Raw genomic sequence first — 15,973 nt, forward strand, 5'->3', positions numbered from 1 at the left:
AAAGCTTTTGGAGCATTAAGCTTAGAGTTTTGTAAATGAGGCTTGTCCTGAGTTTGGCATGTGTCTTCCCCCTTCCATTTGTGTGTGCTTCACAACATTTGGTTATTTGCATTTCTTTGTATGTGCATGCTCACCTCCTGTAATTGGGAGGAGCAATAGCAAATTGACTGAATAAGAATCAGGTACCTTGAAAGGTAATGAGATGCAAAGTGTGAGAAGACACCAAAACCAAACTCATATATAAATATTTCTATGAAGAAGGCATAGTGGGCACGTGTTTTCATATTTCTCTTATGTGGTCCGCTTTTCTCCAGCATATTTATAAGGCTGTGAACTACAGCCACAAATTTTGTCTGTGGTTTCCTTTACTGACGCATCATTACTGTTTCACAACTTGTGTTTTACAAAATAAATCGTGTCCGACAATTCCCAGAAATTCTGTTTCTTATTGATGTAAAGTTGGTATCATTTTAGGAATTACAGTTTCCTTATTGTGACGATTCAAATCTCTGTTTGCTAGATTTGCTCAGTAAAAGAACGGCATGCCAGTGAAATGCGTGACCTACCAAACCGCTACGTGGAAATAGGTATGGTTGTACGAATACACTCCTTTTCATAAAGCTTTAAAGGTCTTTTACATTCTAGTTGGAATGAACTGTTACACTTATGTAGTTGTAATATAAATGTTTCCTAATTTTTAGTTACTGAGGTTGTCTTAATGCCCTCTTGCATAGGTGTGAGGGTTTTTTTATAGAGAGCCTTAAGTTCTGTGATCATCTAAAATCAGAGATATTTGTGTGAACAGTGGATGCCTTAACTCTCCCTTCATACAGATTCCTTTAGAGAACTTGAGTTTTCATCTTGGTTAAATGATTGATGGTCAGTGTAGTAGTAAAGAGAAAATAGATACTACTTTATTTGATTATGTGTTGTTTGACTACACTGCTCATAACATTTTCCTCCTTTTTTTTTTTTTCCCCTGAAATCTATGGTGTAATGCTAGGAAATTGATTTCAATTTATTTTTGGTTCCTTTCTTGATCTCTGAATTTTATATTTTCGTTTGCTTTCTTATTTTTCTAGCTAATCTGATATGAATATATTTTTTTATGATTATTGGAAAAGTTCTTGACGAAATGCGTGTATTAAGTAAAGTGGAATTCAGAGAAAATTTGGAAGGGAAGTGGGGATGTAAACAAAAAGTCACAGCTGTCCCCAGAAGTATCTGCTGGGGAAAGAAAGTATCTAGGAACAGATAGTGCTGGGAAGATAAACAGGCCCTCTGCAGACCAGAGTGGGCAACACTTTTGTAAGCTTTGGTGCTCCCTTGACTGTAGTAACAAGAGATTGTAGATACGGTGTTCAGGCAAGATCCTGAATCATGTCAGTTTGGAATGGTACATGGCATAGATGTATGCATGCTCTCTTTTCTGATTTCAGGAAAGGACTGTTCTGAAAATAGCTTCTGAAAACCAGCCAGAGATTTGTTAAGCTCTGCAGGGAATCTGGATACAGAGAGATTGGTGGTGTGCCATAGAATTAACTGAGATCTGAAAGCTATTTTGTTGGTTAGGATTACATAGTCCAAACAGACTATTTAACTACAAAATTCTAGGATATTTGCAGTAATTTTATCAAGGAAAAGTTTGGTCTTGAGTTTTAGCCTCAGATCTTATATATAGTATTTTCTTTACCTGTAAATAGCTTTTAGAAAATAACTAAATGGGTTTGGTCACATACTGACAAGTGAAAAGAGATAACTTCTATTTCAGCTGTAATGTGTTTATATGGATGGTGCTAGTCTTAGGTGACTGTCTATTGGAACTTGATTAATAGAACATAAAAAGCCGTCATTGGGCTATTTAGGTGCAATCATGGAGGATAAATATTTTTGTGGAAGTAACCTTTTCATCTTCAAATTTCTAGCCTGCGGTTTTCTCTGTATACTAGAGGACTGGTGTTTTATCTCACTTAACCTGTTAATGATGTGCTTGAGATTTTATTTTCTGATTTCAGGTCAGAGCACTGAAATTGCTCTACCAAATGCTGTCCACAACACTCTAGAACTTGGAGTATTGAGAGGGAAAAGAGAGAGGCATTGTTTGTTCAAGTCTCAGTATAAGTTAATAGTCTTTCATATAGTCACATAGAAGGTCTTCTTGACTGCAGTATGTCATGCCATAACATCTATTTCAACATTACTTTTCGAAGGCATAGCTGGAAGGTCTGATTTTATCACACACCTTCAACCAGTGTAGTTTTTTTGCAAGAGCACTAATATCCAAAGTGGATGCATAAATTGATATACTTGCATAAAGTAAAGAATTTATACAAGGCAAGAATATCATCCTTCAATGCAAGGGCAACTGAGTATCCTTCAGATATTTTGACTCATAAGATTTTGTCAACAGACTTACAAAAAAGGAAACCCTTAACACGGTATTACTCTTCTCATGTTTAGTAGTCTGGTGGTTTTTAATTCTTTTCTCCCTGGTTTTACAATTTTTCACCTGGAAAGAAAACCAGAAATAGAGGAGGAAACTTCATAGTTGCTTCTTTCGTCGTCAGGGTAATACATATGGAGTCTAGGATAGAACAGTGTTTTGTCATGTGTCAACAGTTTCAGGTTTATGTTGTTTCAGAGCATTCTGAGAGCCCCTAAGTTCCATGGTGGTATCATAGGTAACTGTGGTGGCATTAGTAGATACTAAATGTTTCTTCAGTACTTTGCAGCACAGTGAATAAGGAAACAGTATTTCCTGCATTGCAAGTTAGGTGCATAGGATCCTGTTTAACAAAGTACCTCCACATCTTCTGTTTCTGTCCCAAAATGCATCTATAATTATTCTAAGGTGGGAAATAATGACAGTGTCTGCTGTGATGCTAAACCCCGTAATGTGCCAAAGTTACACCACTGAAGTGTTCTAGCTATTTTATTCTTAAAGAAAATAGTACTGTGATAACCTGTAAGAGAAAATAGATGAATTATACAGGCCTCATGCACTGAGGTCCATGTGGCATTGCTAAATTTATTTACATCCTGCATTATATTAGTGGTGCTTTTCTTCAGTAATCTTGCTGTTGTTTTTGCTACAGTTCATTACCTCTGTAAGTCTTCATTCAGTGTCAAAGATGAACTCCAAGTGAGTGTTTCTATTTAGGTTTAAATGTATGTTAGCTGAGCAGATCCTATCAGTTTAGCTCTGTCAGTTACTGCTGTGAAGTAGTGTATTGATTAGAAAGTATTGGTATTGAATTACAGGCTTAATGTGGACTAAATGCCATTGTGATCCTTCTTAAAGAGTGCTTGACCTCTGTGCTCACTCCTGAAGCATGTACAAAAGCTGTAATGCTGCACAGCTTCTGGTCTGAACAGGGAGCCCTTCCTCAACTGGAATCTGTGAGAAGGCTGGTTGCTAAACAACTAATTTGACTTTTCAGTTAATATAATGCCTTTTCAAAGGAAAATACGGAATCTAGTCTTCCTTGGCCTTGTCAGGATTTTATATACTGTTATGGAGAAGTATTTTATCTCTTCCTCAGTTATTCAGGTTGTAAATGATAGCAGAAAATAGAGATTAACACCGGAAGTATGTAAAACCTTTGCATTCTACCAAATTTCCCACAAAGCAGATTTCTGGTTTAAAAATTACATGTTTAAGGCTATGCTTGTAGCAACACCTCTGTATGTTTTACAAGGGAGTAGCTTCACACCTGCATGGCAATTTAGCATCTTGCATTGAGATTGCACATTTCAATCGGAATACATGGCAATTTTTATTTTCTTGTTTGTAAAGTGAGATTTTTGGGATCTAATGTGCCAACCTATTTCTCTTTATATAGATGGAATGTAGGGCTTAATTTATTAATGTGATGATCAGGAAATTTACTTCATAAGGTGATTTATGCAAACATTTCATTGAAGCAATACTGTTATGTTATACTCTGTTATACTCTGAGAAAGCCAAAAACAAAAGAAGAGAAAACCCAAACCTAGTTATACAGTTGATTCTACTTAGACTTCTGTTCATCTCTTTTGCCACAAGCCAAACCTATTTATAAATTTCTTCATAAAATGAGTCAAAATTCTTCAAGATTTTGACTTCTTTGTTATCAAACCTCAGAATTTCTAAGCCCCAAAGTTCTTCAAGACTGACTATTTTCCTTCTTGGTTAACAAATTTTTCTCGGTTCAATGGAGAAAAAGAGTTTTTCAGAAAATCAGCTTTGAAGCTTAACTAATACTTGTGTGGGGCCTTTTCTTGTCCCCTGGTTGGAACTGAATTCACATACTGTTGGGGAAAACAAAAAAGTTAAATTTTATGTCAAGTGCAACTTCGTACACAAGATAATGGCTAATCAAAGCATCCTTTGATTATTTTGAATTCTGTTTTGGTTTGCATAAATTACCCAGCACACTAAAAACATCTGCAAAATTTGTATTCGTTGTTATAGGTCACAGTGCAGCATAACCGTAAATGTTCTCAAGATAGTATCTCCACCACCAGTGCTTATAGTTGAAATCAGAGGTAAAACCTTCTGACTATAACCAAAATTTTGCTCTCTAAAATTTGCTGTGGTAAAGCAAGGGCTGCTGTTAGAAGTTCGACTAAACAAAATAGACCCTTTTTAGTTTCAGTGTTCTCATATGTGTGGATCTTTAAATCCCAGAGAAAGTGGCTTTATACAGTTTAGGTAAAAACTGTAGCATATATTGTTTCATTTTTGTAGTTTGGTGTATTTCATACATTTCATTTAATGAGCAAAAAAGATTTACAGGTGTCTTCATTTTGCTTCCTGGTAATTTGTTTGACATCTGTACATAGATGCTGAACATGGAGTAGATCCACGCCATCAGCCTATCTTCTGTCTTCTCTGATGACAGCCATAAACATGTATGACACATGGCCATACCTCTGTCATTTCCGTTTATTTCAATACTACATTTGTTTTAATTATTTTGGATCCTTTTCAAATTAACAGCATTTCTGCTGTTAAAAGCATTTCTTTATGTTGGATTTCTTTTTCCTCCTTGATCATAACACAGTGTCCAGAGAGTAAGTAAAATTAACCTATTATTGTTCTGTGCAGCTATAACCTCCATCTTTTTTCAGTAAGACTTTTTTGATTAGCAGCATCAAAGGTTTTTATAGGGTCAAGAAGCACTGTCTATGCCAGTTATTCTTTCTTCAAGGCTGTAGCAGCAGAGCTAGAGCATTGTGTTTCAACAACACCTCTTGAGAAAGATGAGCTGAGAGAAAGCTGATAGTGAAACCAAGGAAACTAAACTCTATTCAAAAACAAAACTTGAAGGGGTGATTTTTTTATTTTTTTTGTTTATTTTTGTTTCACAGATCAATACTTCTACTTGATCTTAAATACACCATTACATTGGGCGTTACAAGCATTTCCACTGGCAAAAGGACTAAAGTTCTAGTATAAGACAAAGAAACACACATGGATTTTAAAGCTGTCTCTATAATCATTATAAATGATAATTCATCATGCTGTTTCCTCTTCAAATACAAACCACAGTATTTTACATGCCTTTGAGAGCCTTCTCTTGGCCCTTCTATAAAGCTGAATTTAAAGTTTCTTTGATAGTAGTATGGATTTCAGTTTGTTTTTTTCTTTTTGATGTTTTTCCTCCTGCCTTCCATATTATTTTAAAATACCAAATACTAAATTGTAAACCGCAAATAAGATAATGTAATTGGTTTTGAAGTGATTTGTTTAAAATCATAGCTGAGAGCAACATGTGACACAGTCAAAATAATCTCATCAGTTTTGTAGGCTAGAACAAAGATAATTATGTACATGATTTCAAATGTGAACTTCTCTGTGAATGGATCGAGTGCCCTACCCTTGTGTTGTAGTGTGGTCCTTCAGTGATGACAAAATATCAGCAGTCATTAAAAGAAGAACAGCACTTGCTTATTCCTTGAGAGACAGGTGTCAAATATATACTCTGTGTCATTGTATTTTTTCTCTCTTTGTGGGAGGACAGTTATTTCTCCTGTTCCTTCTTATTATCTTAGCTAAAGAAAATTAGCTTTATTTTTAACGTCTTATGCTGTATTTTCTGTTTGCCTTGCTAAAATAATTAGCAAATTTTAGTAAATATATATATTAATAGTGTAATATGCTAAACAGTAAGGAAGGAAACTTTTTGTTTACGATTTATGCTCAGATTCTCCTAAAACCGTGTTTTAGGAGAAAATAATGAAGTATCTGATGCTTTAAAAAAGGTTTATAATTACAAGGCTTGCTAATGTAAACACTTGGATGATTCTTGTTTTGACCCTCATGAGAGAGGAGCTTGCAAAAAAGGGGTGCGTTGTAAATCCAGCAGAATAAAAACAAATAGATTTTTCTCTGGCAGAGGTCTCATTTATTAGGTCTTTTTGTAAATATAGTTTTGCACTCTTTTCTTTCTCTTTCTTGAAATAATCTCATGTAACTATCGTGATTTCAAGGCCCATTTTAGAAAATTATGTTTTCAGTTTCATGGACAAGAAAAGATACTATGCATTGTGTCTTCTTTGTAATGAGTATGTCTGTAAATTATTCTGTGATATTTAAAGTGATGATAAGTAAATAATGATCTTTTGTGTTTTCCTATATACCAATAGATGTGTAGCAAGTGCAATTCCTTTATGGCTACACGATCTTGCTGTAAATATGCAAACAAATGAAATTGTGCTACTTATTGCCTGTTCTATTGAGTTTGATTTTTGTTTTGCTTCCTTTTTCAATGTGATTACTGTAAATCAGACTGCACCTTCATTTCAAATGTTCCATCTCTAGCATATCCTGGAACACAAACATTTCTTTTTGCTAGCTTTAATGTAATTTAATCTATTAAATGTAGATTTTCATCTGATCCAACTGGGAAATCTCTGGGTTTGTATATATGTTGAGTCTTCAGTTCTCTGAAGTGATATTGTATGCTGTTGATTGTCTCTGAAAATCAGTAAGTTTTTCTTAGGTGTTAGTTCAAACACATTTTTTTAAGTCTGTTTTTTTCCCTGTATTTCAGTTTTCCAATTTGACACTGAATTCTACATCAGTGGACTTGCACCTATCTGTGACCAGCTTGTTATTCTTTCATATGTAAAGGAGATCTCCGAAAAAACGGTAGGTTTTTTATCTCAGAGTTTCTTCACATTAATTTGGCCTGTGAATAGGGCCTTCAACTAGTCTTACAAATATGATTATCTGAGAAAAAGATTGTAATTTGCTGGTAGTGGACAGTGCTTGAAATGTCTGTGGTCCTAAAAACAAGGTCAGTGGAAGTGATGTTGAAGACTAATGTCCTTACCTGTCAGAAATCATGTTTGGGTTCCTTTTTTTCTTGCAGAACACGGGAAAGGTCTCTAGCTAGCCCTTCTTGCTCCTTTTTCCTTCCTTTCTTTCCTCCCACCCCAGCCTTTTTCTCCCCTTTTCTCTTTCTTCCTGATGTTTCAGCACCAGAAGAAATAAAGAATCTTCTTCAGCCTTAAGAGGAGCTTGCTGACACTGCGTCTCAAAAGAAATGAGAGTAGTGAAGTTGATCAACTCAAGCAATAAGAGTCACTGTGGGGTGGAATGAATGATTGTGAGCGAGTGGTGTCATTGTCTCCCTTTCTTCTAAGATCTTTAGTTGTGTACCCAAGATCTATTTGCGGATAGGTAGAAATTAGAATTCATGTCAGCCGTTTTTACTGTGCATGGACAAGTGTCTGTCTCTGACACTGATTTCATATTGCCTAATAAAAGGCAAGGCAGTGGAGGAAATCTTTGAACCTGTGGTATGAGAATGGCAGATGCTCTTGATCATCCTTTGATAAGCATGTCTGCATTAGACAACCATCACCATAGTAACCTTAAGAAACTGGGTGCACAAGTTGCTAGGCAATGAAATGCTGTAGGTTCAAACAAATGCTCGAGCCTTCTGAAATCAGTGGGGTTAGCTTCTAGTTCTACATCAGGATGTCAGATTATTATTTCTTTATTTGTATTAAGGAGAAAAGTAATGTCACAGCAATGTTTCCCAAAAGAGTCAGCACAGTAGTCCTCCAGTGTGGGAGAGTCTGTGAAAGACAAGAAAGCAGACAAATGTGATAAGGAACGAGGAGGAAAAGGTGGGTTGAAATGCTGGGAGCAAAGAAATTGGGAAGCCACTGTTAATGAAAAACTAGTACAGGAAAGGAGCTAGTGTGAATGAGGTAGTGACTGCTAAAGGGTTAAGTCATTTTAATTGCTTTAGGAAAGAAAGATGAAAAGGGAGTTTCAGGTGATATACTGAATGTAGGAAAAAGCTTTTTTCATGTATTTGCTTTTAATTAGCCATTTAAACAAACTCCAAATGCTGGACTTCAGTAGCTTCTCAGCTCTCTGGATAGCTGTAGAAGGAACAGAATTACAGCTGTCTCTGATGGCACATCTGTGTCTTGTTGTGATGGGAACTCCTTTGTTAGTGTTTTGGCTCACTTGTCTTCTTGGTGTGGAGGCCAAACTGCCTGAACTTGCAGCAGAATTGCTACTTGCTACAAATGTCCTTTGGTTGCAAGGAGCACTTCCACTTGATTTCACAGTTTGCAAATGACAGCTTCTTACTTATTACAAATTAGATCACAATTGAACTTGCTTTGGAAGTTTTTTTTTTTGTTGGGGTTTCTTTTTTTCATGGAACAGTTAAATTGAGAAAAGACCGGAGTGGGTCTTCCAAATGAGTAGGTTAGAGCTGTTTAAATCCACTTTCGATATGTCCTTGCTTTTTTATTCTGTATTTTGCTATAATTCACAGCATGAAGTAGAAAATATAGGATTGTCTTGGACCTTGACTTAATTAAAAAATGCAGCTAGTTGAAGACAGCAGTTTCACTTGGACAGAAGGTGAAAATCTGTGATGTCATCTTACCATAAGCACCTGCATTGCACTTGAAAGTTCATTTTACTCTAAGTTCATCAGAACAGTAAAATTTTTGTATTAGTCTCAGGTTAATTTTCCCCTGCTGCTGCTGGCTGCTTAAAATCAAACACCAGCTTATTAAAAAAATCATTTTAATACCAGAATATCATTCACTCATAGAGCTCTGTCTTTCAGGGCATGAGCCCAGCTGGGTATGGGTTCTAAATTGTTCTGTTGCTTGTTGAATGAAGCAATTGATATTCGTCTCTGATAGCCCTGGAAACTTCTGTGACCAAGAGCAGAAAAGTAGCAAGCAAACTCAGGATTGGACCTATGTCTTGTCTATAATTCCTCCTCCAGACTGATCTCTTCAAGGGAAGCAATCCAAGAGTAACTTGAATTACTTGGAGTAAATTTCCTTTGAGTTCCAGATGCAATTACTCTGTGGAGCACAGCTTTGCAACTTGTATGATTTGCATAGTGCAAAGTACTGGATCTTTGTGAATGTTTGCAGCTGTTTGATTTCAGCTTTGTTTGTAGATGACCACCAGTTGGTGTTGCTAAGGTAAATCATATAGGAAGCAACTAAGATGTCATTTTTCTAGGAAGTGGAGTGTTGTGCAAGGCCTAGGCTCGATATTGTGCAACCCCTACCTGAGTCCTGTGAAGAGATCTCTTCTGATGCATTAACAGTACGAGGATTTCAGGAAAATGAATGTCGTGATTATCATTTAGGTAGGTGTTCTCAATATTGTTTTGCTTCCATACATTGCTTAAAAAATATTTGGCTGTACTTAGCCTCCTTTTTCATTTTTATGTCATTTTTTGTCATCTCCTTGAATAGCTGTAACTGCTTATGACACTGAAGTGTAGAGTGGAAATCCACAAGAACCAATCACATTAAAGAAAACAAATGTGTATATTTAAACATCATGATTTTTAATGCCATCTATTAGGTCAGACATAATGGAGAAGGCAGAAGTATGTATCTCATGTAATCTCCACTGTCCAGTATTGTGGAAGGCAATATCTTTGGTGGAGATTAATTCAACATGTGATCAGTAGGAGCTCTTTTTATCTTTTAAAGATCTTCAGGAATAATGAAGTGAGTTGCACAGTGTCTGGAAAAGCTGTTTTAGAGGAAAAGATTGAATAAGTATCATTTCAACAGTAAGAGGTACATGGGTCAACTTAAAAGAGCCACACTGATATTTAGCTTCCCTGTACTGACAAAGCTGCCAGTTATATTACAGACTTCAAGTGGTAAAATGGAATGAATTGGAAAACTTGATTTTGGCAAGCTCCACCTAAAACATAGGTTTGATTATGTAACAGGAAGAGGCATTAAGCTCTGGCACAGTATATGCCATACTTTAAGGATGTTTTCTGATCTGTATGTTGTAACTCAGAAAAATGCATGGCAAAGCTGATGCAAAACTCCTTGGTGAAGATTATGTGGCCTGTGTTATACACAAGCGTTTCTTCTGGCTTTTAAAATCCATGAATCTGAATTTTAAGTATCTCCTCTGGCAGCATGCTTCAAATCATAGGCTTGGCAAACCTCTTTGTGTACATCTATGCCCTTAAGCCACTAGAAATATAGTATATCTCCTCCTGACCTCAGAAACATTGGTGCTGCTATCAGTAGAATTGGGATTTCTTTATACATCTTCCAAAGCAGAACACTGATGTCAACTTTTATGCTTTATGAATATTCTAGTTTACCTGAACAATCTAAATGTTTTGTATGGCTTTAAGACAAGCATTATTTTGTGAATTGCTTATCACTTCAGGAGTGTATTTGTATGTGTTTATATAAACTGATCTGGGGACAGTGAGTGGTTTTCTATTCTGTACCTACAAAGTACTGGTGTTTCTTCATGGTTCTGTCCAAATGATAACTATTCAGAATAGTAATCTTCTGCATTTGATTTTACCTTTTAGTACTTTTTCTTTGCGCTTACTCATAAATAAAGGCTTATGGTATAAGAAAATGCATTATATATATAGCCTTAACTTGCAGCATTGCAAATGTATTGCTGTAATGACGTACTGTGTCTCCAGGAGTTACGGCATCTATCATTTATGCTTTTGATGGCCTTGACCTTGATGGGAAGGATAAGTTTATTGCAGGCTGTGTATTGTAATAGTCCTCTAAAAGTATAATAGGGGGTTCTAAACCATCATAAAGTTTGCACATAGTGGATGAATCAGAAATTGCAATAAGCTGTAGTGATTTTTTGAAAGATATTTTGCCATTTAAACCAGTTTTAATTTATTGGAGAATGCAGCTTCTAGACTAGTGTGTCCTGCAGGAGTAGCCTTGCTGTCTTCCTTGCATCTCCTCTTTGTAAATTCCCCTCAAAGGTGTACTAAAAAGCAGAACTTTATTTTAAGAAAATATAATAGTAATAAAACTGTGTATGCATTTGCAGAGTATTCGGAAGGTGAATCACTTTTTTATATCATCAGCCCAAGAGATGTGGTTGTGGCTAAAGAGCGGGACCAAGATGACCACATTGACTGGCTTCTTGAAAAGAAGAAATACGAAGTAATTTCTACATCATTCTTTCTTTCAGACTTTCCTTGTTTGGAAATTTGAGTAGGATGATGTATTTTGCTTGGTCATTTGGATTGGGCTGTTTCTGTTCCTACCGTCATTGACTAAATGCTTGTAAAGGATGGGAGTTAACTATACATCCCTCCATCTCTTGCAGAGTTAGTCTCACTGCTGAAACAACTAATCAGAATTTCTCCCAAGTGATACAGTTGAATTAGATGCTGAAAATACTGCTCTCATCATCAGTTATGAAGTGTGTTAGCTGACACTGAAAATTATTAAAACTGGGTTTTGGCTTTAGAACAGCAGGAGAGTTAACTAATGAGCTCTGCTTTTAAAAGTAAAATACTATGAGCTCAAACTGTAGCTGTGCATACTGAAAGTGGTGTCACTCACAATAAAGCTGATCTAATATTAAAAGACAAGGTTATACAGCTCTCATGGAAAAAATAGCTCAGCATTTGATTGCATAAATATTGGTGTATGAGTATGTACATCTAAACACCTAAAACAATAATAATAAATTCTTACATACCATATCAACATGCACACATTGTTCTGAATTCTAATATCCTGCATTTATTGGCATAGAACATTTGTTATGATGCATAAAGTTAACTTGCAAATTCTTATTTATGTTTGTTGTGTGCCCATTGTAAGAAAAAAACATGGAATAGCCATTCAGCACGTATTGCTTTTGCTAATATAATCATGATATTTCTCATTCAGATTTGTTTGAAGTCATGTGGGTGCTTTTGCATTTGAATAACAAACTTGTATGATGAGTGCAGTTTTGCCATATATGTAAATCACAGCATTTGGTCCCTGAAGATTCCAGTAACTTGCAAGTGGCAGCTGTGTGTGTGCCTTTATGAAAGCCATTCAAGTTAGTAGACAGGCGTGTTATGATGTATCTTAAAGGTTTCATTTTTATTAGTAAAAGTGTCAGCTTTTTCTGTATGTTTAAAAAAAGTAGAAGAAGTAGAAGCACAGCAAATTACACTTAAATATAAATAATTCTGACTGAAGAAGACATTTGGGCTGGGGAACTAGTAGGTAGCCTTCGCCCATTTGCCCCTTTTCCTCTTGTTTTTTTTTAACAGGTTTTGGTAGTGGAAGGGTCTCATTTGAAAATGATCAAATGTGACTGCATTGTGTGTTTTGTTGTAATCTTGTGATTTGATCCTAATGTAATAATGTGGAGTGAACCCAGATGGAAACAAAAGTACTTTTCTCTTTGCTTCACTGGTTTTGTTTGAGTATGAATTCAAAGCTGTTCATCCAGCCATGGCATTAAATATTCTAGTGCTTCCAATGACCTACTCTGAAAAAGAGTTGATTTATACAATTCTAGAGCTTTCTGTATTGAAAGGTTGTGTATTTGACTAGTATCTCTGTTTTCTCTTTTTTGAATATAGGAGGCTTTGATGGCAGCTGAGATCAGTCAGAAAACCATAAAAAAGCACAAGATTTTGGTAAGACTCAAAAAAAAATCTTCTTTCTTTTAGAATGCTATTAGGTGCGACAAATAAATTCCCTGTTTTTTATAGCACCAAGCAATAACTGTTAGGTATATTCCGACTGGCATCCGATTTCTTGGTTTCAGCTGCAGAACAGGAGAGTTAGTCTGTGAAACATGAGATGATCTGCATTTTATGAAGGTGCTATTGGCATTGAAAGGAAGAGAATTCCATTTCTCTGACTGCTGGTGGGGTTTTTTTTTTTTGCTTTTATTTTTGTATTAAATTTACTGTTGCTTGAAGTAACACACAGTATTGCACTATTAGAGACTGCAGGCAGGAGTGACAAATTTCTTCTTAACTTACACCTTAAACTCTTTACAAAACCCTGTCACATGTACAAGAGAAGCTCCTTTTCTCCCATGTACTTATTTCACATGTTTATAGTCCCTTTCACAGAGCAACAAAGGGTATCAGTGTTTAAAACAATAGGAGGAATGGTGTAATAGACACAAGAGTGTCACTAATTTTAGCTTTTGTTTGTTTACTTTTGTTTAAATTCACTAATACTGATGCTGCTTTAAATTGAAATCTGTACAAAGTGTTCGAGGATATGTTTAATTTTTTGGCCAGATTACTGATGTAATAAGCATATCAGTATGTCTTAAAAAACTTCTATTCTTGTGTTGTCCAGAAGTAGAATCAGGATTTAAATGGTATGCCATTACCTATCGCAGAATTTGCATTTAACAAAGCTGCTCTGTGACCCTTGCAAAAAATGTAAAGAATTGTTCAAGGGGGTCCTGGCAATGCATTAGGAGGGAAAACAAACAAACAAACAAACACCAAACTAAATAAAAAAATTAAAAATCAAAAAAAGCCAAACCAAACAAACAAACAACAACAAAAAAACCCCCCAAATCCACAACTTTTCTTCTGCTTTACAGAAATTTGCTCTGCAATAAGTGAAATAAATCCAAGCAGCTTTTGAGAGTTTGGTCTCCAGAGCAAAAGCCAACAGAATGTGTTGAGGAAACAAAATGTTGACATCAAGCCCTAAGTGGAAGATTAGTGTTACACTGATTTAAAACAACTCATGCTCTCACTAATAACACCATACTCAGGATACCTGACAAGTCTGGTAGCCTTGGGGATTTTTTAGATGGCAGTAATTATCACTGCTCCTCTGCAGCTCTTGAGCAGAGCACAGAGATCCTAAACAACCACATCTGCATCTCTTCTCCTTATACATCTTCTCTGCTCACTGGGAAGCTGGCCCACAGGAGAATGATGATTTCTGTCAGCCTCTTTCTTCAGAATGGTGAAGTTGAACATACGAAGGTGGTTCCTATAGTGTAATGAAATCCTAAAATCTTATGTATGTGCATTTTTTTTCCTAGCTTAGTAGTAGATTGACCAGTTGAAGTTGTTGCGTACCCCTGTTCATATTCTGCTATGGGCACTAGTACTATCTTTGATATTTATCAAAGAAATGTGCTTCAGAAGATGCAAGTGTTTATTTTTTGTAAGAAACAAGGACTTCTTTTTCACTATACAACTTTGTTTTTTCTTTTTTTTCCTTTTTTCTTTTTCTTTCTAGAGACAATGTGCTTTTTTTAGTGATATGATTCTTAAGTTATGCAGTGAGTACACTGGGTTGTGTGAAAATGGACATGAGTTTTGAGATTACATTAGGAGGGTCATGCCAAAATTTTAATATATATTAAATGCCTGCCAGAAATATTTTACAACTGACCTGTGTGACGAACTTTGAGAAAGGAAATTTAGTATGTAATAACTAATAACCTTGCTAAGTTCTCAGTAATTCAGCATTTTATTGAGCAGCATTAGGATTTATATTCTCAACCAACTTTTTGCCCTCCTCTGCAAATTTTGTGTTGACAAAGAGCATGTCTTATACAATGACTGGTGGTTTTCTTTTTGAACTAGTTCAAGGACTGCAAGATCAGGTATGCATTTCAAACAGTCCTTAATAATTAGAGGTGGTAGTCTTCTTAGCATCAGTGAGGTTATGAGAATTATTTAAAAGAGCACTTTCAGTTGAACCTCTGAGCAGTCTGTGCAAGTATTTTGTATTGACTGTTCTGTGGGCCCTACTTGTAAAGGAGAATCACAGGATGCTCTAAGAGCCTTGATTTTCCAGCTGTATGGACTGTTATTATGGTAGTTCTTGCAGCAGTCAAGTAGTTCACTTCCAAGCTTTTATAACTAATTCTCTGGTTTTATTCCCTCTAGGACATTGGTTTAGCCTATATAAATCACCTGATGGAGAAAGGAGAGTATGACCTCGCTGCTCGGTAACCTAGTATTAAAGATCTTCTTTGCTGGCTGAAATGTGTCTGTGTGGAGGAAAGCAAAAACAAATTATTGATTCTGAATATTTGCAGATGTTGATTCTCTGTGTGTTCTGGAGTTTCTGAAGTTTCAGAACATAGAGGTGTATTGCAGTGCCATCTATTTTTTTTGTCTGTAGTGAGCTAAAAGTTACTGTACACTTTAACTAGAATTGAAACATATATTTTTGAAAGTAAGCCTTGACTTTTCAAAGTCACACTAGATTTTTCTAAACTAAGATTTTCTTTGAATTTTGATAAACTCTGTTTATTAGTGTGTCATTGCACATAAGGCTATCAGAAAATAATTTGATTTTGCATAGGTATTAACAAAAATGTCAAATATGGGAATCTAAAGTAAGGATGGAAAATTACCCAAGGTTTTTGTTTTTATGTACATGTAAGCGTAAGCATATCTGTTTAAGTGTTCAGTTTTTCTCAGCTCAGATTTAGAAACTTCACTTACAAAGCTAACCACGAGGGTGGCATCTCTGCCTATGGTGTTTGGATTTCAACTAGATGATGTTTAAGCTCCCTTCCAATCCAAACCTTTCTATGATTCTATGCAAGCTAATATGGCCTTAATCACTAAGGATGAATGCATAATAACCATTAAGTCCTGTTGGATGCAATAAAATTTTAAGGTTTGAAAGGAGGAGAACCTGGCATACTCTGCTTGAAGTGGTGATTGCCAAAATAAGTCACTTT

General features: G+C 35.7%; 1 protein-coding gene across 5 annotated transcripts in view; it reads left to right on the forward strand.

Moving 5' to 3' along the window:
* VPS41 (VPS41 subunit of HOPS complex) overlaps positions 1–15,973 on the forward strand; it is a 109,583-nt gene that overhangs the window by 65,163 nt on the left and 28,447 nt on the right. For all 5 annotated transcript variants that reach the window (XM_066322994.1, XM_066323002.1, XM_066323019.1 and 2 more), the window contains 6 exons: positions 521–587; positions 7,038–7,135; positions 9,497–9,626; positions 11,327–11,442; positions 12,870–12,926; positions 15,168–15,229. In XM_066322994.1, coding sequence (XP_066179091.1) covers positions 521–587; positions 7,038–7,135; positions 9,497–9,626; positions 11,327–11,442; positions 12,870–12,926; positions 15,168–15,229 — 530 coding nt within the window. The remainder of the gene's footprint in view (positions 1–520; positions 588–7,037; positions 7,136–9,496; positions 9,627–11,326; positions 11,443–12,869; positions 12,927–15,167; positions 15,230–15,973) is intronic.

Source organism: Sylvia atricapilla, chromosome 1 (genome assembly GCF_009819655.1).
Source record: "Sylvia atricapilla isolate bSylAtr1 chromosome 1, bSylAtr1.pri, whole genome shotgun sequence".
Taxonomy (NCBI): Eukaryota; Metazoa; Chordata; class Aves; order Passeriformes; family Sylviidae; genus Sylvia; species Sylvia atricapilla.